We start from the raw sequence: 24220 nt of genomic DNA, 5'->3' as shown, positions 1-24220 counted from the left end.
AAGATGGGAATCCAGGACAGCTAACAAATTTGGGACTGGGGCCATGCCCTCTTTCTGGGAGGAATTATAATAGTACCTCCCTCTCACATAGAACTGTGAACAAGGGCTTCCCCTATCTCTAAAATGGACTTCCCCATCTCTAAAATATGTGATACCACTGTTTGTGGTGGTGCATGCTGGTAGGATTTGCTGAAGGAGGCATTTGCGGAGGCATCAGGATCATGAGTTTGAGGCCAGCCTGGACTACACATTTAAAAATAAATGAATAAATAAATAATAAAATATGCAATGTCTCTGTGCCTCAGGGTTACCTAAAGACACAGGGACTTCTCAGAAGCACAATTACTCTCAAATAGGACCAGCAGTCACTCCATGGAATGGAGATGAGTTTTGACAGTTCATTTGGCTGGGAGGGGCTAAGCTTTGTTGTCACCAAGAAAATACAAACTATAAATGCATGTCCTACATAAGCCACAAACAGAAATAACAGCTGTCATTCCAGAACACTTCTGATGTCCAGGATCTGGGCTAAATGGATAATTTCAGTCCTAGCATATGAGGGTAATGTCACTGATGCCTTCATTATATATTCTAATCCCAGGCCACAAAGGCAGTTTGGCATCTAAGTCTGCATTCTCAGCCCTACGCCACATGTGACAAGTTACAGAAGAGCTCTGAGTGGTGTCGGAAGAGTCAGCTGTTGCTTACACAACAGAAATTTCGTGTGTGTGTGTGTGTGTGTGTGTGTGTGTGTGTGTGTGTGTGTGTGTGGCACTGGAACTCTTTGTGTAAGACCCACAGACTTAGCGAAGTTCCTATGTAATAAAGCAGATCCAACTGTACCTTTTCTGCTTAAAGATGGGAGGAGGAAGGATCTGGGAGCCTGGCTTGCTCCCACACCCCACCCCTACCCTCTATTCACTCACAGGAAGTGGATCCACCTCTGTGATCTCTGGCCTCTGATATTTCCAATCCAAAATCCACTCCCTGACCTCTTTGTACCTGGGTTAACTGGAAGGTTCTCCCCAGTTCCCGTCTCGCAGGATAAGCCAGGGGCAAATTAAGGATGTGTTTTTGAAGGGAGAGGTCCTGGTATGTGTTAGCCTTTGAGGGATGGGCAGGATATTTTTAAGAATGATGAACTTGATTAAGTGCCTAGCTTACAATTATTGCAAAGCAGCAAGAGAAAGGAAATGCTTCGAGGACGTTGTAATGGAGAATTCAGTGGTGTGAGGTTGTGGACAGCGGTGCTGTGAGGTTGTGCACAGCGCAGTGAGAGAGTTCTTGCCTTGCATCCAGCAGCCCTGGGTTAGATCCTCCAGCACCCAGTAACAATAATGAGACTGTTGAAACCGAATACCTTGTGTCTAGGTAGAATGTTGGGTTTGAACACCCAGTATCTACCTAGACAAAGCTTCAATCTAAGCCGGATGTGGTGGTGGTGTTTGCCTAAGCCCAATATTTAGGAAGCTTGGTGAGTTCAAGGCTAACCTGAGCTATATATCAAAGCCCTATCTTAAAATGAGAAAGATCCAGTCCAGCATGGACTTGCATTTAGGAGTAAGCTTGTGTAATAAGTATGAATGAATTGGCATTAGTCCAATTCAAGAAAGGTTTGGGTGTGTGTTGGGAGTGCTGGCACAGCACTAACTGATCCTTAGTTCATGGAGGACCTGTGTACCCAGAAGCCAAAAAAAAAAAAAACTTTAGTCTGAGGCTTAGGCTGTCCCACACCCAGTCACCATTCACCACACTTTCACAAGGGGACCTCAGGCAGACTGGTAAAGGGACCCAAGTAGCAAATGACTTGCTGTGCATCTAAAAGACATGTGCCATTCTGTCCTTCTGACTATGCCCCTCAAGGTCAATCCAGGAGAGAACAACACAGCCATTCTCTACCACCAGCACTCTGAACCTGGGAGGGTGGGAATGCAAGAGGCTATATTAGAGTCTTTTAGATATGACCATGTAGTCAGACTTTTATTTGGGCCACCAGCTCACAAAAAAAAATGACATGGAGACTTATTATTAATTATGAAAGCTCAGCCTATAGCTTAGGCTTGTCCCACTACTCCAGACTACAGATGTACAACAGCAGGCCTCAAACGCAGGAGTATTTACAACCTCCAAGGAGCATTGACTCGCACTTATAAGCAACTGCTCCTACTTGTAACTCTTCTGAGTCCCACCCTGTTTCTCTTTGAACTTACCTGGATGGTAAGGGGGAAATCTTTACAGGACAGATTTACATCTAATACTTGGCTGTTTTTCTCTCCTTGTACCTAGTTCCATATGTGCTGAAGAGCTGTGCTGAGTTCATAGAGACTCACGGCATTGTCGATGGAATCTATCGTCTCTCAGGTATCACCTCAAACATCCAGCGGCTAAGGTAAGCCAAAGGAAGAGCCCAGACTTCTCCAGGGATCCTACCTTTCTTGTGTCTCTGCTGGCGCTTGTTGGGAGTCCTAGAAAACTGAAAGATGGCCTCTGTGAGGTGCAGCTGCCTGGCAATTCTAACTCTAATCAGGAGGCTCCCAGCCTGGTGGAATTCTTTCCAAGGAAAACGCCTTTTTCTTTGTCTTGGGTAGGGTTTATGCGTCTTTGACGGATTGGATTTACCTCACATGATCTAAATTACAAGTTAGGAAACATGTTTTTTTTCTAAAGCCCAGTCAGATTAGGGCCCCTCACACAGTGCTCAGAACTCTAAGGCCCTGAGGAGGTTTTCTTTGGATGCGCTCTTGATATTTCAGATGGTTGAGAAATTAGAAGCCTGCATAATCGTACATTTCTCTAATCAATGCTGATTTTTTAAGTTACTTGGGACCAGTGATATGGCGCCACAAGTAAAGATACTTGCTGAGCAAGCCCAGTGGTCTGAGTTTGATCCCTGGAACCTGCATAGGCAGGAGGAGAGAACTGACTCCACAAAGTTGTCCTCTGACCTCCATATACAACCAGTGGCAAGTGTGCCTTTCACCTCCCCCATACACCAGTAATTTTTTTAAATGGATGATGTATAAGAACCTTTAACTTAAAAAAAAAGATATGTATAGAGTGTATATAGAATATATGAAATAAGCTGGGCAGTGGTGGCACACGCCTTTAATCCCAGCACTCGGGAGGCAGAGCCAGGCAGATCTCTGTGAGTTCGAGGCCAGCCTGGGCTACAGAGTGAGTTCCAGGAAAGGCGCAAAGCTACACAGAGAAACCCTTTCTCGAAAAACCAAAAAAAAAAGAATATTTGAAATATATAGGTATTTTTCTGTGATTATTGCAATAGGCTTATTATTTTGCTTATTATTTATAATACCAATATTTAGTGGTTTAAAAAATATATTTATTATATATTTGTTAATTATAAATATCAATTCTAAAATGATAAGAATATACATTTAAAAAAAAAATTTTTTAAAGATTTATTTATTTATTATGTATACAGTGTTCTGTCTGCAGGCCAGAAGAGGGCACCAGATCTCATTACAGATGGTTGTGAGCCACCATGTGGTTGCTGGGAATTGAACACAGGACCTTTGGAAGAGCAAGCAGTGCTCTTAACCTCTGAGCCATCTCTCCAGCCCCCTAAAAATTTTTTGAGACAGGATCTTACTCTGTAGCCCAGGCTGGCCTGGAACTCAGGGCAATCCTCCTGCTTCTGTAGAACACTCACTGCAAAATCAATATGTAAATTGTGACATATTATGCATATTATATATTATATAATTCAGGTCTTGTCTTCTCCCTTCTCTTTGGTGCTTCATCTCCAAATCTCACTTTATAGCAAAGAATAAAACACTTTTATGGATGTTTAAAAAAAATCGGTTTATTACAAATATAGTTGTTTGTTTGTTTGTTTAATTTTGCAGTGCTGGGATGAAACCTAGGCCCTTGTGCATGCTAGCCAAGGGCGCCAATGTTGTGCTATACCCCAGCCTTATTGGGATTTCTTGACTCTGTGTACATGTAATTTAATTTACAAGTGTGCCTTTTGTTATTGTTGTTGCTAGGATTTTGTCTTGTTTGGTTTTGAAACAGGATGTCACTTTGTAGACTAGGCTGGCCTTAAACTCACAGGGATCCACCTGCCTCTGCCTCTGCCTCTGCCTCTGCCTCTGCCTCTGCCTCTGCCTCTGCCTCTGCCTCTGCCTCTGCCTCTGCCTCTGCCTCTGCCTCTGCCTCTGCCTCTGCCTCACAAGAGCTGGGAAGAAAGGTATGTGCCGCCACACCCACCCATTTGTGTGACTTCTTCATTTTTTAAGACAAGGTCTCACTCTATACCTCAGACTAGCTTTGAACTCACAACTCTCTTTCCTCATCCTCCAAAGTCCTGGGATTACAGGTGTGTGCCACCATGCATGGCATGAGTGTGCCATGCCTGAGAATTTCATTTACAGCATTTTTTTTCTTTCTTTCTTGTTGGGGACCAGCACTGGGCCTTGAGCTCAGTCAAGTGCTCCACACTGAGCTTCCCTCCCAGCCTCTACTCCTAGTAGTTACCTCGTAGGGGGTGACTCTTGGTCTGAAGTGCATGGCATGGTGACTGGCATCCCACAGAGACACAAGAGGGAAGTCCTATTCATTTAAAAACTGCCTTAGCCTTGACCAGGGAAAGTTTGGACAAAATGAATGAATATATTCTAGAATATATTCTCTTCTGCTCCCAGAAAAACACATGCACATGTGTTCACAGATTCATGAGACAGCTCTTCTCAAGGCCCATGAATTGCCTTGAGATTCTTACAGTATTAGAGAGAATTCTTTGAAGGGACAGAACCAGAGTAGGGGTAGGCAATGGGCTGATTTGAAAACACTGATTCTCAACATTGATCACTACCTTACTGACCAAGGAATATGCTTAGAAGCCTAACTTCTATATTAAAACTAAAACTTGTCATTTAAAAATCATATATGTAGTTTACAAGGATGTATTATTTGAGGCCGTGCATTCATGTAACCTTGTAAGGGGATAGTTTCTAATTTGACTCCGAGCCTAAACTGGGGCTGGTGACACAGGCCTGGGACCCAACACTCTGGAGGCTGAAGAAGCAATGATGTGAGTTCAGGACCAACCTGGCCTACACAGTGAGTCCCTGTTTCAAAAAAAAAAAAAAAAAAAAAAAAAAATGAAGCAAAAGAAAAGAAAATTAAATAAAAGGAAAGAAAGAAAGAAAACAGCACAGAACCTGGAGCCAGATTATCTTGGTGTTCCTAGGATCCCACTGTGAACTGCTTAGGATGGTCCCACACTCGTGGGACATGCCGGAGTCACCACCAAGCAACCCAGAAAGTTCCACTGAGCATCAGAGAGGTAGTTGAGTTAGGTCCTCAAGCCTTGGGTTTGACTACCCAGATAAAGCGAGTTTGTGACATGGCCGTGGAGCTCGGTGATAAGACATGACACCCACCCTACCCCACTTCCCGGTTTTAGGTCTCACTGATAAAAAGGAGTTTAATTTTGAGTAATGTCTTGAGAAAACTGAAATCTCAACAGGCTCTTTGGGCAAATTTTTCATACCCTTCCCAGTGCTCATTACCAAGGCACAGATATAGTGCCATTGGGAATTTCTGTTCCCAAATGAGTTTTCTGAGCTCAAGTCACAGCCTACTTCCAAGCAAGCTTCAGCCTCCAAAAGTGGTGTCCCTCCAATGGCCTCCTGGTGCCCATAGTAGAATGGAGGTCAAGAGGACAGGCAGATCAGCAATGTGGCCTCTTTTTACCCCCATACCTCCAAGCAGCTGCTGACATGGAGCACATGTTCCCTGGGATTGTTATGTCTCCGTCTGTGTTGTTTCAGGCAAGAGTTTGGCTCAGATCAATGTCCAGATCTGACAAGGGAAGTGTACCTCCAAGACATCCACTGTGTGGGCTCCCTGTGCAAGCTCTACTTCAGGGAGCTGCCCAACCCCCTCCTGACCTACGAGCTCTATGAGAAATTCACGGTGAGTGTTTGGATTTTCATTGTGGTTAGCGGGTGGGATACAGAGACCGGCCAAGGGCAGTTTCGACACTGAAATAACAATAATAAAACTCACCAGCTGGTTGGCATTATCTTAGCATAGTGGTGGACGTTAAGATGGCCAAGGGAAGGAGAGCTGTGGGTCTGTTTGCTAATTTCTTTCTTGGGTTTTTAGAATGATGCTGTTTGTTTTAAGAGCTGGGTGAAATTATTTCTTTGTTTATTCAACTGAATGCGCCTCATTGTACAGGGAGGAAACTGAGAACCAAAGAAGTAAAGTGGCTGGCCCAAGGTCACACAACAGAGGCAGGGCAGGAATCTGAGCAACCCCCTACCCACCATCCCCACTCCCACCCCCAACCCCGTACTTGCTAGATGCCATGATGGTTCATTTTCAAAAGAGTGTTCCTGCTGTGTTTGGGGTTGGGCTCAGGGAGAGAGACCAGTAGGTAGAAAAGGGAGAGAGAACCCCCAAACATCAAAAGATAGATCAGAAAGCTAAGAAGAGAAAGGAAATGGAAAAGTACCTGGACCGGGCCGAGAGAGGATGGGACGGGATGGTGGGCTGCTGAGCCAAGGGCAGAATAGCGGCATCCTAGCATCAGAGGTGGGCTTGACAAGGTAGCCAGACACAGGGAGACAAAGGCTGCATGTTTTCTCTCACATTCTGATGCACGCTCATGGTGTGTGTGTGTGTGTGTGTGTGTGTGTGTGTGTGTGTGTGTGTGTGTAAGTGAATGTAAGTGTAGGTACAGGCTAGGACACTAGAGTGTAGACCCAGAAAGGGGGAAAGAGGTATGCAGGAAGTGGTGGGCAACAGGACACATGGGACATGAATGTAGAAAGAGGCTTTGGTGGGTGGCAGGGGACAAGGGGAGCGCTCAGGCCGAGGGCAAAAAAAGGTGAGACTTGACAAGAACAGATTTTGTTTGACAGTATTATAATGAAAACTAATACCAAGCGCATAGTGATTAAAAGCTTTAATTGAGGGAACCAGCTCCCTCTTTCCCCCCCAGGGTACTCTTGAAGAGGGAGAAGTGAGAAATATTTAGATAGAAATATAGAGGAGAGAGACAGTTAGAAACATAGGATAGCCTCGGGAGGGCCTGGATCAAAACCCACTAGCCCCTTCTGTCTCTACTAAAGGGCTTTTAAGGGAATGCCAAGAGGTGGAGCAAAAGACCCCCCACCCCGCACAGCCAAGTGCAGACCATTCCAGACACCTGGTGACCTTGCACGTGGGCAAGCCATCCCCTAATGCAGCTCAGATCTCACTAGGAAACCATTGTGGGCTCCCACATTAATAAATAAGAAAGTGAAAATCTGGCTTAACTCATACGCCTACAGAGGTGGACTGCAGAACGGGGGGTTAATGGAAAAGCAAAAGAAGAGAGGGATGGGGGATGCTAAAATACTGGACCACATCATCCAGTCTGGGGAGGAAAGAAAGGAGAACAGATCAGAGGAGTACCGGGAAGGTACTTGCTCATCCCTGCAAGGCCTGTGCAGTGCTGGAGGGCAGGGGTCAGGGAATCGCTCGAATTAGCATCATAAATAGAAATGAACCAAATCTGGGCTCTAGTGGTGTGACAGGCTGTTTCTCAATATCCTGTAATAAACTTTTGACCACATGAAAAGTTACTTAGTTCAAAATCATGCAGAAATAAATGAATAATTATTCTTTTTTGGTGTTTTTGTTTTTGAGACAAGATCTTTCTGTGTAGCCCTGGCTGTCCTGGAACTCACTTTGTAGACCAGGCTGGCCTCGAACTCACACAGATCCACCTGCCTCTGTCCCCCAAGTGCTGGGATTAAAGGCGTGTGCCACCACTGCCTGGCATGAATAATTATTCTCAAGAGTTGGGCTTGGAACCTCACAATGGATTTAAGTATTTTCACTGATATAGGAACAAGGTCACAGTGATCATTGAAAAGCAGGGGGGAAAAAAACCAAGATACATAAATGTATATTAAGAAATGCTTGGGAGGGCTGGAAAGATGGTTCAGTCATTAAAAGCCACCTGTAGTTCCAGTTCCTGGAGGCTCGACACCCTCTGGCACCTTTGGGTACTGGCACACATATATAGTACACACAAACTCACAAAGGCACAGTTACATACATATACATGCATCTTAAAAGAAAGGCAGACTTGAGATGGTGCCCACCCTAACAACCCCAGCTCAAGTTCGGTCTCTGAGACCAACATGGTAGAGAGAGAGAGAGAGAGAACCGACTCCCACAGTGTCATGTGACATGCATACATGTGCCATGGTCCACGTGTATACACACGCGCACGCGTGCATTCACACACACACACACACACACACACACACACACACACACACACACACGCACATAATATTTTAAGAAAAAGATAATTTTTTAAAAGCCTGAAAGGAAGGAAATTCAAGAGTGGTGTTCATTTTAATGGTATGACTATAGTATTAGCTCTTTTGTATATTAATTTTCATAACCTGACCCACAGAATACATTGATTTCTAGTGAAAAATAGCCCAAAGCACATGAAAACCTTAATCATAAATGTTCAACTACACCAACCTGTAGTTGCTGGTGTAGAGTTGTGGGTGGCTAGGGGAATTCTTCATAAGAAACTTTAGAAACGATTTCTTCCTAATTCTGTCAATAGCCTAGGGTCAGCTCCTCCGTCCCGCTCCTGCCGTGACAAAATTCATTTTTTGGTCCTTTTACCAGGACTGGGAGAATAGGAAAAATAGAAAAAAGACATGCTGGAAGGCAACTTTTTGTCAGCTTTTCATCTGATTGAAGGAAATAACGTGAGTTTAGACAGTACTGGACACTAAAAAGTAAAATAGGAATGTTTTGTTTCGGTTGCTAATTTCTACAGAGCTAAGGCCTACTGATTAATTATGTTGCAGAATTTGTCCTTTAGTGGATTTATTTGACTCCAGTAATGAATTTGATGGTATAAGCAAACCTTGGGGATGTGAAAATTACAGCTCTATCACACTCTCACACTTTGTCTGACTTACTTGCATGGCTGAAGTCAAATACTACCTCATTGGATTAATAAGAGGATTTAAAAAATAATAATGGAATAATAATGATAATAGCTGCCATGTAACTGAGTGATTAGTCTGTCATAAACTCATGAGCAGCATCTCAATTAGTACCTTTTACTCCTAACTAGGATCTCATTTAGTGCCTTTTACTCCTAAGTAGAATCTCATTTAGTACCTGTTACTCATGAGTAGGATCTCATTTAGTACCTTTTACTCCTGAGTAGGATCTCATTTAGTACCTGTTACTCCTGAGTAGGATTTCATTTAGTACCTTTTACTCCTGAGTAGGATCTCATTTAGTACCTGTTACTCCTGAGTAGGATCTCATTTAGTACCTGTTACTCCTGAGTAGGACCTCATTTAGTACCCGTTACTCCTGAGTAGGACCTCATTTAGTACCTTATGAAGTAGTTCCTACTGTCACCCTCAGCTGAGTACCGGTCCTAGGTGGAGATAAAGATGCAAATTCTGCTCACAGCTCCCACACCACTCATATACAGTGTGGGTTCTGAAAGGTGTCAGCTATTAGTAACCTAACAGAAGACACAGTGAAAGATGATGTCCATGAGCCGTGTTGAGAGCCAGCTACCTATGGGGGAAAACGAGTTACCTTCTTACTGTTTAGCAGGCCTCAGAGTGTTGAAGAGTGTCCTCACAGAAAAAGCAGAGGGAAAAAAAACAAAAGCCAAATTTGACAAATTAAACCACATATACATTATCTTTTCCTATGCTAAAAAATACACTGATAAAATTAAAATGTAAAATATTAATATAAACATTAATAATAAAAACTATTTAGGTTGATGGAGAGATGGGGTGTGTGTGTGTGTGTGTGTGTGTGTGTGTGTGTGTGTGTGTGTGTGTGTATTTTTTCTCCCGTTGGGCTGGAAAAATGGCTTACTAGTTAAGAGCACTGGCTGCTCTTCCAGGAGACCCACATGGTGGTTCACAACCATCTGTAACTCCAGTTCCAAGGGATTCAACATACTTTTCTCACTTCCTCAAGCACCAGGTATCCATGTGGTGTGAGAACTTACATGCTGGCAAAAGCCCCATACACATAAAATAAAATAAAACTTATTATATATATTCTTAAGCAGGGCCTGATGGTGTCCCCGGGTAATCTCAGTGCTGGGAGATGAAGGCAAAGGATTGAGAATTCAGGACCAGCTGCAGCCATATGTCCAGTGAGAGGCCAGTCAGGGCTATATGGATCCATCTGTTAAAAATACACCATTCAGGCTGGAGAGATGACTCGGCAGTTAAGAGCACTGCCTGCTCCTCCAGAGGTCCTGAGTTCAATTCTCAGCAACCACATGGTGGCTCACAACCATCTGTAATGAGATCTGGTGCCCTCTTCTGGCCTGCAGGCATGCACGCAAATAGAGCACTCATGCATAAATAAATAAATATTTTAAAAAATACACTATTCTTAATAAATGACAAAGAGATTAATATTCCTTAATTATAGAGAACTACTGCTTATCAATAAAAAGAAAAAATACATAACACCTCACTTAATAAATGAGCAAAATACTTCAACAGACAATTCAGAGAAACATAATTATGTATAAGCTACTAGAAAGATATATTTGCATGTTAATCTGTTGTTGTTGTTGTTGTTGTTTTGAGATAGGCTTTCTCTGTGTAACAATCCCGGCTGTCCTGGAACTTGCTTTGTAGACCAGGCTGGCCTCAAACTCACACAGATACCCCTGCCTCTACCTCCCAAGTGCTGGAGTTAAAGGCATGCACCACCACCACCCAGCATGCATGTTACTTTTTTTAGAGATTTCTTTGGTCTAATTTATGTGTACATGTGTGCACCCACATGAGTGTATGTGCGCCCACATGAGTGTACATGCACCACACACATGTGCATGCCTAAGAGGGCATTGTGTCCCTGGAACTGGAGTTGCAGGTGGCGGGGAGCTTTATGTGAATGTTAGGAACCAAACCTGAGTTCTCTGCAAAACCAGTATGGGGTCTTAACTGATGATCTTAAAAATACATTTAAATATTACATTTCATGCTGGCAAGCCTGTGAGAAAACTCACTCTTTATAATCTTCTACTGGAAATGTAAATGGGGTGGGCAACCCAGAAAGTCATTTGAAATTATGATCAAGGATCTAAACACATGGTGCTCTTTAATCCAGTAACTCTAGAGCCCAATTTTAGGGTAATAATTAGAAGGTAACAAAAATAACTGATATACAACTATATCCATTGTGGTATTATACATAACATCCCAGTTTTGGAAAATAGCTACATCTCTACCATCAAAGACAAATAAATGGCAAATCTATTGTTTCAAAACTATGTAGACAGGAAAAGACACATTTCAGAAGAATGTTTTACTGGCCACAGTATGACATTAAATAGGAAGAAAGCAGTCTGTGAGAGTGTATAGGCTAACCCTAACCCTAACCCTAACCCTAACCCTAACCCTGAGGCAAGCCGGTGCTCAGTGCTCATACTGGGGCTGGAGGATGCGGGCCAGGGGAGGGGGGTTCTCTTCCACTTCTTGGGTAAGTAGGTTGACAGTGATCCCTTCTAAGTAGAACAATAACAAGCACTTTTTTCCTGCAACTTTCAAGTTACTAGTCTCCATGACTACTGTAACGAATTACCACAAACTGACTGTCTTAGTTTATTTCCTGTTGCTATGACAAAAATGCCTGGACAAAACCAATTTAGAGCTGAAGAGATGGCTCAGAGGTTAAGAGCGTTCACTGTCTGCTCTTCCTCTTCCCGAGGACCTGGGTTCAATTCCTAACACTCACGTGGCCACTCAGTCTTTTAACCCTAGTTCTAGGGGGCTCTGATGCCCTCTTCTGGCTTTCCTGGGCACTGCATGCAAGTAGCGCAGACATACGTGCAGGCAAACTACCCACGCATATAAAATAATAAAATAAAACATAAAAAAGCAACCTTAGGGGTGTGGGGGAGGTACATGTGCTTGCAACCATGCCTAACCAGCTGAGTTCAATCCTCAGGACTCATGTGGTGTAAGGAGAAAGCTGACTCCTACAGATTGTCCCCCGACCGTCACAAGCACCCACAGTGCTTCTTCCCACGTTCAGGAATGGTCTTCTTCCCTCAATTAAGAAAACCCCTCCGAGTTCTGGTGAGGCTCCAGTGAGGCTGGTGTACTGGAAACCAGAGGCCTTGAACCAGACCAGCGGCTCATTGCAATGAACATTTGCCAGTAAAGCTGATGGGACAAGGGGGTGTATCCTCCATGGCACACCAAACCTCCCATGTCACCAGGACGAATCAAGAGGTGTTGGGAGAGGCAGAAAAGAAGGAGAAGCAAAGAGATTTTTCTGTTGTTGTTGGTTTGGGTTTGGGTTTGGGGGGATTTCGGGTTTTGTTCTGTTTTGTTTTATTTTTGTTTACTTGCTTACTGTGTTTCGTTTTCTTTTATGGGGGAGGGGCAGGGACAAGGGAGGATGTGGGGGAACTGGGAGGTGAGCAAGAATTGGGATGCTTGGTGTGAAACTCCCAAAGAAGTTAAATTTAAAAAAAAAAAAAAAGATAGAAAGAAAACCCCTCTGTGCCAGGCATAGTGGAACAGGCTTTTAATCCCAGCACTTGGGAAGCAGAGGCAGGTGAATCTCTCTAGGCTTGATGCCAGCCTGGTCTACAGAGTGAGATCCAGTCCAGACCCTGCTTTGGGCGGGGGGAGGTGGAGAGGAAGGAAAGAAGAAGGAAGGAAGGAAGGAAGGAAGGAAGGAAGGAAGGAAGGAAGGAAGGAAGGAAGGAAGGAAGGAAGGAAGAAATTCCCACAGAAATCACCAGCCAACCCGATCTAGACGGTCCCCTCACTGACGTGCTCTCTTCCCAGGTGGTTCAGACTGTGTCCATTATCGACAATTAAAACTAACCATGACACTAACTTATTCTGTCACACCTCGGAAAGCCAAGAGTTAAAAACAGTGTCATGGCGGTGACTTCCCACTCCCTCTGGGGGCCTTGGAGAAAAAGGCATTCCTGACCTCTTCCAGCCCTAACAGCTATTGACATTGATGGGCTTTTGGGCACATCCCTCAATCTTGCCTCCAGGGTCACGTGGAGTTCTCTTCTGGCACAGTGTCTCTCTCTTGTAAGGACAGCTATAAACTGCATTTGGGGGGTGACCTAGGGAATCTAAGATCATCCCCCAGCTCAAGGTCCTCAACTTAATCACAGCTGCAAAGACCACCACCCTTTTTTTTTTCTCAAATAAAGTATCATTTCCAGGACACAGGACCTGGTATCTTTGGAAGCAATTATTCAATGTACCTTATTTTGCAGAGGAAAGAAAATGCAACATTCATTTTAGGGAAAATTCAAATTTTCTTCTCATTGATCCCGTTAAAATCATTAAACTCAAGTGAACGTTGCTAAGTTGGAGTTCCTAGGGAATAGTGGTTTAACTATTTATTGCATTTGTGTTAAGGTCGTTGGGGGTGGGGGTGCTGCATGTACCTGTGTGCATAAGTGCAGAAGGGCCTTGGGTGTTGCTCTCTTGTGCCCTCCCCTACCCCCTTGAGGCAGTCTCACTGAGCCTGAAGCTCGGCATTTGGACCAGATGCACTAGCCAGGGGGCTCCAGGGACACACTGCCTCCACCAGTCTCTGTCCCACAGTGGTAGGCTTAGAGGCATGTGGCCCATCTCCTTACATGGGGACTGGGAATCTCAACTCAGTCCTCAGACTGTCACGGCAAGTGCTCTGGGCCATCTTCACAGCCCCTCGGAGTCATTTCTTTATGTCCCGATCTCCTTTGTTGAGTTAAAATTCTACCTAAGGACAGGACCGTATTTATCTTACTCATTATTACGCTTCTCCCTTCCAGCTATAGGAAAATATTGGAATGGTTACTCAGCAAATGTTTGCTCACAAGTTTGTTGACTCACATAAGTCACCCAAAATGTAGCTTGGGGCTAATTAGAGACTCAACAATGGCACGTGGTTTATGAGCTCAAGAAAGCTACGGAGCCCGAGGGGTTGGAAGGCAACTGTCGTGGCTTGCCAGCGACCTTTTTTTTTTTTTTTTTTTATTTTGCAATACAATTCAGTTCTACATATCAGCCACAGATTCCCTTGTTCTCCCCCCTCTCATCCCCCTCACCTTCCCCCCAGCCCACCCCCCCATTCCCACCTCCTCCAGGGCAAAGCCTCCCCCGAGGACTGAGATCAACCTGGTAGACTCAGTCCAGGTAGGTCCAGTCCCCTCCTCCCAGGCCGAGCCAAGCAATCCTGCATAGGCCCCAGGTTTCAAACAGCCAACTCATACAATGAGCACAGGACCCGGTCCCACTGCCTGGATGCCTCCCAAACAGATCAAGCCAATCAACTGTCTCACCTATTCAGAGGGCCTGATCCAGTGGGGACCCCTCAGCCATTGGTTCATAGTTCATGGGTTTCAGTGGTCGAGAGACAGCCTGAACTGACCTACTCTGGTGATGGGATGGCCAAACACCCTAATTGTCATGCTAGAAACCTCATCCAACTACTGAGGGATCTGGATGCAGAGATCCATGACTAGGCCCTGGGTGGATCTCTGGGAGTCCAATTAGCGAGAATGAGGAGGGTTTATATGAGCGAGAATTGTTGAGACCAAGGTTGGATAAAGCACAGGGACAAATAGCCAGCGACCTTTTTAAAACTGAAAAGCCCTTGGGACTGGAGAGGTGGCTCAGCAGTGACGAGCGAGTGCTGTTCTTTCAGAGGACCCACGGTAGGCAGCTCACAGCCCAGCCGCTTGTAACTCCAGCTCCAAGGGGATCCAGCATCTCTGGCCGTTTTGGGCACGTGCACTCATGTGCACGTGCACACACGCACGCACGCACGCACGCACGCACGCACATCACACATAATTAAAAATAAAATAGGGAGCTGGAGAAAAGGCTCAGCAGTTCAGCACTGACCGCTTGCTCTTGCAAAGGACCTGAGTTTGGTTCCCAGCTCCAGGGAGTCATAACCACCAGTTGCAGGTAGTCCCATGCTCTCTAGCCTCCTTCAACACCCCAGTGCAAGTGCGACACATAACTCATGCACGCACACACACACACATAAACATAGATTTTAAAAAAACTAATCTTTTTTTTTTTTTTTTTTTTTTTTTTTGGTTTTTCGAGACAGGGTTTCTCTGTGTAGCTTTGCGCCTTTCCTGGGACTCACTTGGTAGCCCAGGCTGGCCTCGAACTCACAGAGATCCACCTGGCTCTGCCTCCCGAGTGCTGGGACTAAAGGCGTGCACCACCACCGCCCGGCCTAAAAAAACTAATCTTTTAAAACATCTTTTTAAAAAGAAAAAAGAAAGACCCTCATCCTCAGAAACCTTTAACCTTGGGCCTCGGGTTGATCCCTGACAGTGCTCATCATAAGGGAGAGTGCTCCTAGGTGGCACTGTCTTCAAGGTGTGGCCCACATGTGGCTGTCTGCCATTTTTAAGGATAAAGCAAAATATTGACTCATTCAACAGCTGTTTGTTGGGACCTTCTACAGGCAGCTGGAAGGCATAGTTCCGGGGCCTGGAGATTTAATGGTGAACAAGACAGATACAATCCTTATTTATTGAAAGTTCTATTTAAATGAAAGAGAGAGAGGAAGAGAGATGATAAACTCTTGTAATACACGGGTGTTTCATGAGAGCTGTTAATAAATACTATGAAGAAAAGTAGCCCAGGGCTGGGGAGAGACAAATGGACAGGGCCTGCTCTTTTAGGGGCACCAGAGTTCTCTCCGTGAGGCGGAATCTGAACAGATAGGGATAGAGTGAGGGGACAGATTATACCCGTATCCGGTGAAGTGGATGACAAGAGGAAACAGCAGGTCCAAAGGCCTGGGCTTGGGGGTGGGGTTGATGCCCAGCTTGAGAGAACCTGTGGAGACCAGTGCCTGGCATGGAACGGGCAAGGTGGCCGTGACGGGAGCTGGGATAGAGAATTCACAGGAGGGCTGGATCACCCAGTATTGATGACATCCAGAGATGTAACAAGGATGCATTCACAAGGACTACCTAGAGGAAAACAGTAATTATCCCCCGGGGACTGAAGGCTTACAGTTCCAAGGAAAATTAACCTCTCTTTAATTTTTTTCTGATCATTACTTTTTAAAAACTTAGTTATGGTGTCAAAGAATTTAATAAAAAATGGTTTATAGTCGTTTTTAAGTAATTGATAAAACTTAAAATTGTAGCCAGGGGGCCTGTGGCTCAGCAGGTAAAAGGCATATCATCCTCTGACTTGCACATATGTGTACACACACACACACACACACACACACACACACACACACACACACACACACATTAATTTTCTAATTGCCCCAGGGTGCAGAGAGAAAACCCTTCTGGCTCATTTGCATTGGGCCGCCCTATCGAGGATGGCTCTCTGGGCAGGAGGAGCTGAGCTGTAGGGCAGAGGTGGCTTCTGAAAAGCAGAGGCCTAGAGCGAGTACCCCACGGGCCTGAGGAGAGAGCCCTGCCTTTGTCTGGCCCCTCAGAGGTCAGGAAGACGATCACCTGAATGGTGATAGAGAGCAAGTAGTGCAGGGCTCATCCCAGATCTCTGAGACTGAAACATTAGCCAAATTGGCCAGCTTTCTCTTCCGGTTCACACACACACACACACACACACACACACACACACACACACACACACACACACAAATTAGGGTGGGTAAAGCTTCAACTCTACTCTCCAAATGCCCACCAATAGGATCTGAGCAGTTGGGATCACAAACCTAAAGTGTATTTTCAGTGGCCCGATCTTCTCCCAGAGAAAAATGAGGATTTAAGCCAAGCTTGGTGTCCCCTCCCACAAATACCAGCTCAGGGGAGGTTGAGGCAGGAAGATTGTGAGTTCAAGGCCAACCTGGCTTACATAGAAAGACCCTGTCTGGTTAAGTAATTCAATGGAAAGAAAAAGAAAGTGAGTTTCTGGATATGGCACGGGTGCCGTGGGGAGAGACTGTGAATATGGAAATAAAAGGTAGTTCTCACTGGGCCCAGCAAGCTTCAAGGGTTAACCTGCCTCTTGGCTTAAGAAAGTAGTTCTCAACCTTCCTAAAGCTGCGACCCTTTAATACAGTACCTCATGTTGTGGTGACCCCCAACCATAAAATTATTTTTATTGCTGTTTCATGACTGTAATTTTGCTGCTGTTATGAATCATAACATAAATATCTGTTTTTTGGTTTTCTGGTGTTCTTAGGGGATCCCTATGAAAGGGTTATTCAACGCCACACACACATACACACACACACACACACACACACACACACACACACACACACACGCAGGGTCACCACCTACAGGTTGAGAACCACTGGCTTAGGAGACCGACAATGACTGAACCGCTCCCTAAAATCCCGAAGGAACTTTCCATGAGGGCTGCTATCTCCACCTGCACCTTTATCCCCCAAATACATCTTTCAGTTTTCCATTGCTGTTGTTGGCAAGTGCCCCGACAGTCAGCTCTAGACACCTCCTATAAAGAGGGAAATGGGCCAAGCGCCGCAGAGCTTGGTCCTGGCTGTGCAGGGACAGTCCTGCAGCCTCCCGGACTCTCCCTGGGTGTTGCTCCGTGGAACCAAACCGTGAGGATCCACGCCCTGTTCTGCAGCCCAGGTTGTCTGGAGGGCTCGCCTTCCCTTTCCATATGAGCTTCTCCCTGCCTGCCGGGAGTGTGGCCCCTGAAATTCTGCTTTCTAAATAATGTTCCAGGAAGGAGACGGCAGGGGTAGGGCTCCTCCATAGAGGCCTCCCATGCCCCTGCCCCCTCGATCATGCACAGGTGCTAGCGCTGGCTCTGTTCACAGCAGGCACACCCACCCGCAGAGTGAGGGCCGTGACTATGACACTCCAACCCACGTTTCCCTCCTCTCGGGAAAAGATAACTCAAATTTTCCACATTGCGGTGTCTGGCTGCCTTTTTCAAATAGTGGGCATACATGTAGATACAGATAAGAGTTTTACTTCCGTTGAGAAGGGGGTGGTCTGGGGAGATAGCTCAGTGGTTAAGAGCACTTGATGCGCAAGCCGAGGACCTGAATGCTGGTTCTCATCACCCACAGAAACCTGGACAAAGTCACGGGCACTTCTGCAGTGATGCAGGAGACGCCAGGACCTCTGGGGCTAACTGTAAAGCTCCAGGCTCAGTGAGAGACCCTGTTCCAGGGGAGTGAGGCAGAGACGGACATGGGAAGCCAAAAGACATACTTCTCTGTCTGGTGCCCGTGTGTGCACAGACTTAAAATATCATAATGAGCCGGGCGGTGGTGGCGCACGCCTTTAATCCCAGCACTCGGGAGGCAGAGCCAGGCGGATCTCTGTGAGTTCGAGGCCAGCCTGGGCTACCAAGTGAGTTCCAGGAAAAGGCGCAAAAGCTACACAGAGAAACCCTGTCTCGAAAAACCAAAAAAAAAATATATATATATATATATATATATATATATATATATATCATAATGAAACCCATCACTCATGTGCTTACTTTAAATTTTAATTTAAAAACAAACACACGGGGGAGCGGGAGCATGTTGACACACACCTTGTTCAGCATAGGAATGGTGTGGGAACGGGGGTGAGAGGGATGGGGGACCCAGGCAGGACCTTAGAACCCTTCTAAGTCAGAACATACACAGCGGATATGGCTTGGAGAAGGGCCCAGCAAACGGCGGGTGTCCAGGAAAGTTCATCGGTTTCCGATTTCAGTGAGCAGTAAAGTGTCTAAAGACTATCGCTGCTAAGAGTATAACACGAATGTTTGTTGTTGTTATTGTTGTTGCTGCTGCTGTGATGTTGTTTGTTGTGTGGTGCCAGAGACTAGGCCCAGGGCCTCTTACATGGTATCCCTGAGCTAGAGCCACAGCCCTTTTTTAAAACTTTAAGACAGGGGACAGCAAGATAGCTCAGCGGTTAAAGGTGCCTGCAGCCAAGCTCAACGACCTGAGTTTGATCTCTGGGATCCACATCATGGAAAGAGACAACCAGCTCTTGCAAGCTGTTCTCAGCCTTTCACATGTTTCTCATGTGTAAACACACTCACACACAACTAATTATAATAAATAGAATGAATTTTGAAACAGGGTCTTGATATGTTTATTAGGGAGGCCCTTGTGCTCACTCTAGAGCCCAGGCAGGCCTCGCACTCGTGGCCTTCCTGCTTCACCCGTCTGAGAAGCCGCAATCACCACCGAATCGACACAGCACAGTACAAGGAACTCTGTGTGTTTGTTTGGTTATTTGTTTTGTTGGGCTGGCAGAGCCCCTTGTGCGAGCTAAAGCAAATGCTCCGCCACTAAGCCACACCCAGCACTCCAGAATCACAGCCCAAGCCAGAAACACCAGCTAACAAATAAATGTAGGCAAACAGTGCACAAAGCCCACAGATTTGAATCGTCGTTTTTGACTCTATTGCAGCCGCGGGTGGTGATTATCAAAGTAAATGCAAGAACCGGAGGCAGCTAGTCCACACTGAGTCAGGAAACAGCAAGAATGCTTGAGCTCCGCTCTGTGTCTCCCTTGTCTTCGGGACACCTACAACATGGTGCTTGCTGTCCACATTTAGAGTGCATCCCCTTGCTCTAATTAACCTAATCTAGATAATCCTTCACAGGCAAGCCAAAAGACTTGTCTCCTCAGTGATTTTTTTTTAGATCCTGTCAAGTTGACCATCCATTTTAATCATGGCACACTGGCAGGATCTAGTCTCAAGATAGGAAACGGGGCTGGAACTGTAGAACCTTCAGGGATGTTGGCGGCACACAGCAGCCTCAGGCTAGTGAGAGATGGACACCAGCCAGCCTGTCATCACATTGTCCTCATGGTGTCGCTGCCTCCCCCTGCAAGGCCCTGCACTGACGGGAACAAAATGCCCACACAGGATATAAGCAGAGAGCAAATCAGGGCGAGGCCACCAAATCCTGGGGACGAAACTCTTATCCCTGATAAGGAAGGCACGTCTTTTCTGCTCCTTGGCAGCCAAAACAGGCAGCAACTGAGGACTGGAAGTCATAGAATAGACACAGGCTAGGTGACAAGTAAGTAGCTGTTCACACCCACGAGGACTGAGTAAACCTGTGTCCCTGTGACATCTCTGTCTAATGTTGTCTCTCTGAGTGTGAGTGTCTATGACTCTCTGCCATGCAAGACACTTTTAGATCCTATACATTCTTTTCTGGACACAAAACAACATCTGAGGGCACACAGAGACACCCCCCTCCTGTGTGCATACAGGGTGAAGACGCTTGACTCAGTGAAACTCAGAAAGAGCATTCGGCTGGCTGCCGATACAGACAAGGGTGCTTCTGGGATGGGATCTGCAAGCACACGGTTGTGAGGCTGGAGGACCTGAGTCCTAAATAAGACCAGGGGGTGCAGGAAGGATGCTGGCTCCTGGGTACTCACTGGGTACTTCATGTTCTTCTCCACAGGAAGCGGTGTCTCATTGCCCGGAAGAAGGACAGCTAGCCCGAATCCAGAATGTTATCCAGGAGCTGCCCCCACCCCATTATAGGTAAGAAAGAACCATTCAGACTCAGTGTGGTCAAACATCAAGGAGGCGGGGAGGTGTGGCAACTGACACAAATGGATGGTGGCTTTCCTGGGGACATTTGGAAATTCCTGAATAGTCAAGTGTTATCAGGATGAGCAGATATCCAACCAGGGACATTAGCAGCCAAGGGCAAATCTGTCTTCATTGGCAGGGCACTCAAGACAGTCCCCCCAAAAGTCATCCCTATCACACAAGCCAGCCTCATGGTGACATCCTTGGTTCATAGCCAGAATTATGCTACAAACAAACCTTTGGAGTCCCAGATGGCCTTAAAGCTGGGGGTGATGGTGACTCTTCAGCGCTATTATCTCTACTGGCTCCTTAAAAATAGCCCAGACATCATCCTCATCCTTTCTATTCCCACAGATTAGCCCACATGGTACTAACTTTCTCAGTGTTACCTACATCCGTTTACCTTTCAAAGTGGGGGTGGAGTTTGATGTGGAGTTAAAAAGAGCTTCGTTGTGATCAACAAATACTTGTCTGTGAAATGAGCCCATTAACAAGAACCAAGTTAGTCTGTAGCTATACGGATGTCCTCTAAGAATCAAAATGAGACCCTCTTTGAGGACCGTGGGGAGGTGAATTTTCCCAAGGTGGAAAAGAAACAAGTTGTTCGCTAACTGCTCAGGGTGTGCGGTCTGTGGTTCCCTGTTCCTGTCTGTGGATCTGCTCCAGCGGTTTCCGATGACATCTGACAACATTGACACCTGCCCCCTTCCTGAGTCAGTGGCCCTGGAGTCGAGAAAGCTACCTTCCTTGATCTCTTCCCACTGTTCCTTTAAAGTTCATAATGCAGATTGTCTTAAATCCCAACCTGGTCGGGACCTTCAAGTGACAGATGTCACGTAGGTGCTGACATGTCTCACTTCGCAAAAAATCCAACAAAGACATGAACTGTTTCAGGACCTTGGAATACCTGATTCGACACCTGGCCCACATCGCCTCATTCAGCAGCAAGACCAACATGCATGCCAGGAACCTGGCCCTGGTGTGGGCCCCAAACCTCCTCAGGTAACTACCACCCCACGGGCTCACAGCAGCCTGCACTGCTCTGAGCAGCAACAAAGCCTGAGTGCTTCAAAGCTAGAACCATGGAAGACAGACCTATGGCTCAGTCATCTTTTTATAGCATATATGAATCAAAAGTGCCTTTAAAAGTTTAAGCTCTTGGCCTGCTAGCTTGGAAACTCTGGTTCCAAAGGCATTTGTTGGCCATAATCCCAGTGTGGCTAAAGTTATGGCTCTGTATGTTACCATTTCTTGAAAAGGCCTTTTTTTTCCCCCCTCCGGGGCTCATCGGCTTTTCTTGGCTTTGGTGAGGTCACAGATGCCTCTAACTTCAATCAGCTGCTTCATGCAATGCATGTGAGACAGCTGGATAAAGGTGGAAGGGAGCCCCATGAAGTAAAAAGAAGTCAGTCCTGTACATTTATGGACAATGTTTATAGTCGTGTGACAGCGATTTCCAGTCTATTTAGTGGGTTTGGCTTCACTACCATTGGGAGTCTCTCTCTCTGGTTGGTCATGAAAAGTTAAAACATGTGGCCTATACAAAAGACTCACTGCCTCCTATTATAAGGTGAAGTCACTCTGGATGTTTCTCCCGCGCAGGTGTAAAAAGATCGAAGCCACTATTTGTAACGGAGACGCAGCCTTTCTGGCAGTCCGGGTCCAGCAGGTGGTGATTGAGTTCATACTGAATCATGCCGATCAAATCTTCAACAGTGGTGCTCCAGGGCCTCTGCAGCAGGATGGTAATGGCTTCCCCCTGGCATAGTTCCCACACACCTAACCTCCCTTATTGCCCTAATCCTAGAGCCCCCCAAAAAAGTGAGTATGAAAGCGGAGGCGGGAAAAGCAGGCATTCCAGGTCAGGCTTGCCTACATAGAGAGTTTAAGGTCAGTCTGCGCTGCTTATGTGAGACACTGTCTCAAACATCTAATAATAAGTGAGGGTGGTCTTGGCTTTAGTTCTGACTGAATACCGTATCATGTGCCAACTGCTGTGTTTTGTTATCTGTGATAATTCACTGTTATAGTGCTGCAGATACTGGCCACTATGACGGTGTTAGGTATGTATCTGTATGATACAGCAGTGGTTGCATTTGCATGTGGATTTAGCACGTTTCTGATCAGGTGCATACATGGCCTCTCCCTGGGATGTGGTGTTGGGGTAGAACTGAGACAATGTTCTCTTTCTAGTGAGTTCTTTATTATGTAAAGGTATGGGCAAGGTTCTTCTCCTTTGTGGTTTTCACTAAGTTTAGAAGAGCCTCACGCCTTCCCCTTGAAGTCGTAAGTGAGCAGAGGCTGTCTACACTTACGTTCTCTGTGCAACCATTTCCCGAACTTTATCCTGCCCTGTATCAGGCAGGAGGCATACAAAAATAATTGTGCTTGTGTGGGGCTTGTAACGGTACAGTGAGCCCTAGGTGTGAACTGGTCTGTGCTGTTTGAATGTCTATGAGCTTCATTTATAAAAATAATAATAATAATAATTACAAAAACAGGCCGGGTAGCGGTGGTGCATGCCTTTAATCCCGGCACTCAAGAGGCAGAGCCAGGTGGATCTCTGTGAGTTCGAGGCCAGCCTGGTTTTCAGAGCAAGATCCAGGACAGGCACCAAAACTACATGGAGAAACCCTGTCTCAAAAAAAACAAAATAATAATAATAACAATAATAATAACAATAACAATAATAAATAATAACAGGAATCTAGTCGATCGGAATTATGTCAGTGACCATTTGTGTTTAAAAGTGGTTTTACAACATACGTGTCTGTCACCTTCACCTGATGATGGATGAGCTTGTGGGGACACAGATTACTGAGCCTCATCCCAAATCTTCCTGCTTTTAACAGTCTAGAGTGTGGCTTAAGAAAAAAAAACAAGTGTACTTCTAAGAAGTCCCCTGTGATGTCAATGCTGTCATGAGAGTCCATGCTGGGAGAGTGTCTAATGTGCTTTCTATTGTTGTGATAAACACCATGACCACAGGCAGCCTGGGGAAGAGAGGGTTCATTCATCTCACAGCTTACTACTATCCTTCATGAAGGGAAGTCAAGGCAGGAACTCAAGGCAGGAACCTGGAGGCAGGAGCTGAAGCAGAGACCCCTGGAGGAGTGCTGTTTACTGGCTTGCTCCTCATGGCTGTCTCAGCTTGTCTTTTTATACCCAAAACCAACTGCCTAGGGGTGGCACCATCCACAATAGGCTGGGCCCTCCCACATCAATCATTAATCAAGAAAGTGCCCCAGATACCAGGTGCCAACAGCTCCTTCACATGCATTTGTAATGACCAAAAAATGTCCCCAGAGGGTGCTAGAGAGGTTGCTCAGTGGGTAGAGGCACTTGCTGCTCTTCCAAAGGACTGGAGTTGGTTTCCAGCAGCCCACAACTCCAGATTCAGGCCACTTAATACTCCTTTTCTGGCCTCTGAGGTCACCTGTACACACATGACATACACTCACACATGTAAATAATAATTTTTAATCAGAAGAAAAAGAAGGAGAAGGGGAAGGGGGAGGGAAAGAAGAAGAGGAGGAGGAGGAAGAGGAAGAAGAAGAGGAGGAGGAAGAAGGAGAGGAAGAGGAGAAGGAGAAGGAGAAGATGTCTTCGTCTCCAGAGCCAGGCATGGTGGCACACACAAGCAGTCATGGCACTGGAGA

The 24220-nt window shown here is 45.8% G+C and overlaps 1 protein-coding gene across 1 annotated transcript in view; it reads left to right on the top strand.

Annotated features, from left to right (window-relative positions):
• The window catches only part of Arhgap31 (Rho GTPase activating protein 31), a 114199-nt gene that overhangs the window by 66981 nt on the left and 22998 nt on the right, over positions 1 to 24220 (top strand). Inside the window, exons 2-6 of the mRNA XM_052740684.1 lie at positions 2287 to 2389; positions 5796 to 5940; positions 20428 to 20510; positions 21456 to 21563; positions 22164 to 22306. Of these exons, the coding sequence (XP_052596644.1) occupies positions 2287 to 2389; positions 5796 to 5940; positions 20428 to 20510; positions 21456 to 21563; positions 22164 to 22306 (582 nt within the window). The remainder of the gene's footprint in view (positions 1 to 2286; positions 2390 to 5795; positions 5941 to 20427; positions 20511 to 21455; positions 21564 to 22163; positions 22307 to 24220) is intronic.

This window comes from Peromyscus californicus, unplaced genomic scaffold (assembly GCF_007827085.1).
Source record: "Peromyscus californicus insignis strain IS unplaced genomic scaffold, ASM782708v3 Scaffold_16__1_contigs__length_79575227, whole genome shotgun sequence".
Classification (NCBI taxonomy): domain Eukaryota; kingdom Metazoa; phylum Chordata; class Mammalia; order Rodentia; family Cricetidae; genus Peromyscus; species Peromyscus californicus.
Note: the sequence above shows the minus strand (reverse complement) of the source record. Positions and strands in the feature narration are given on the sequence as shown.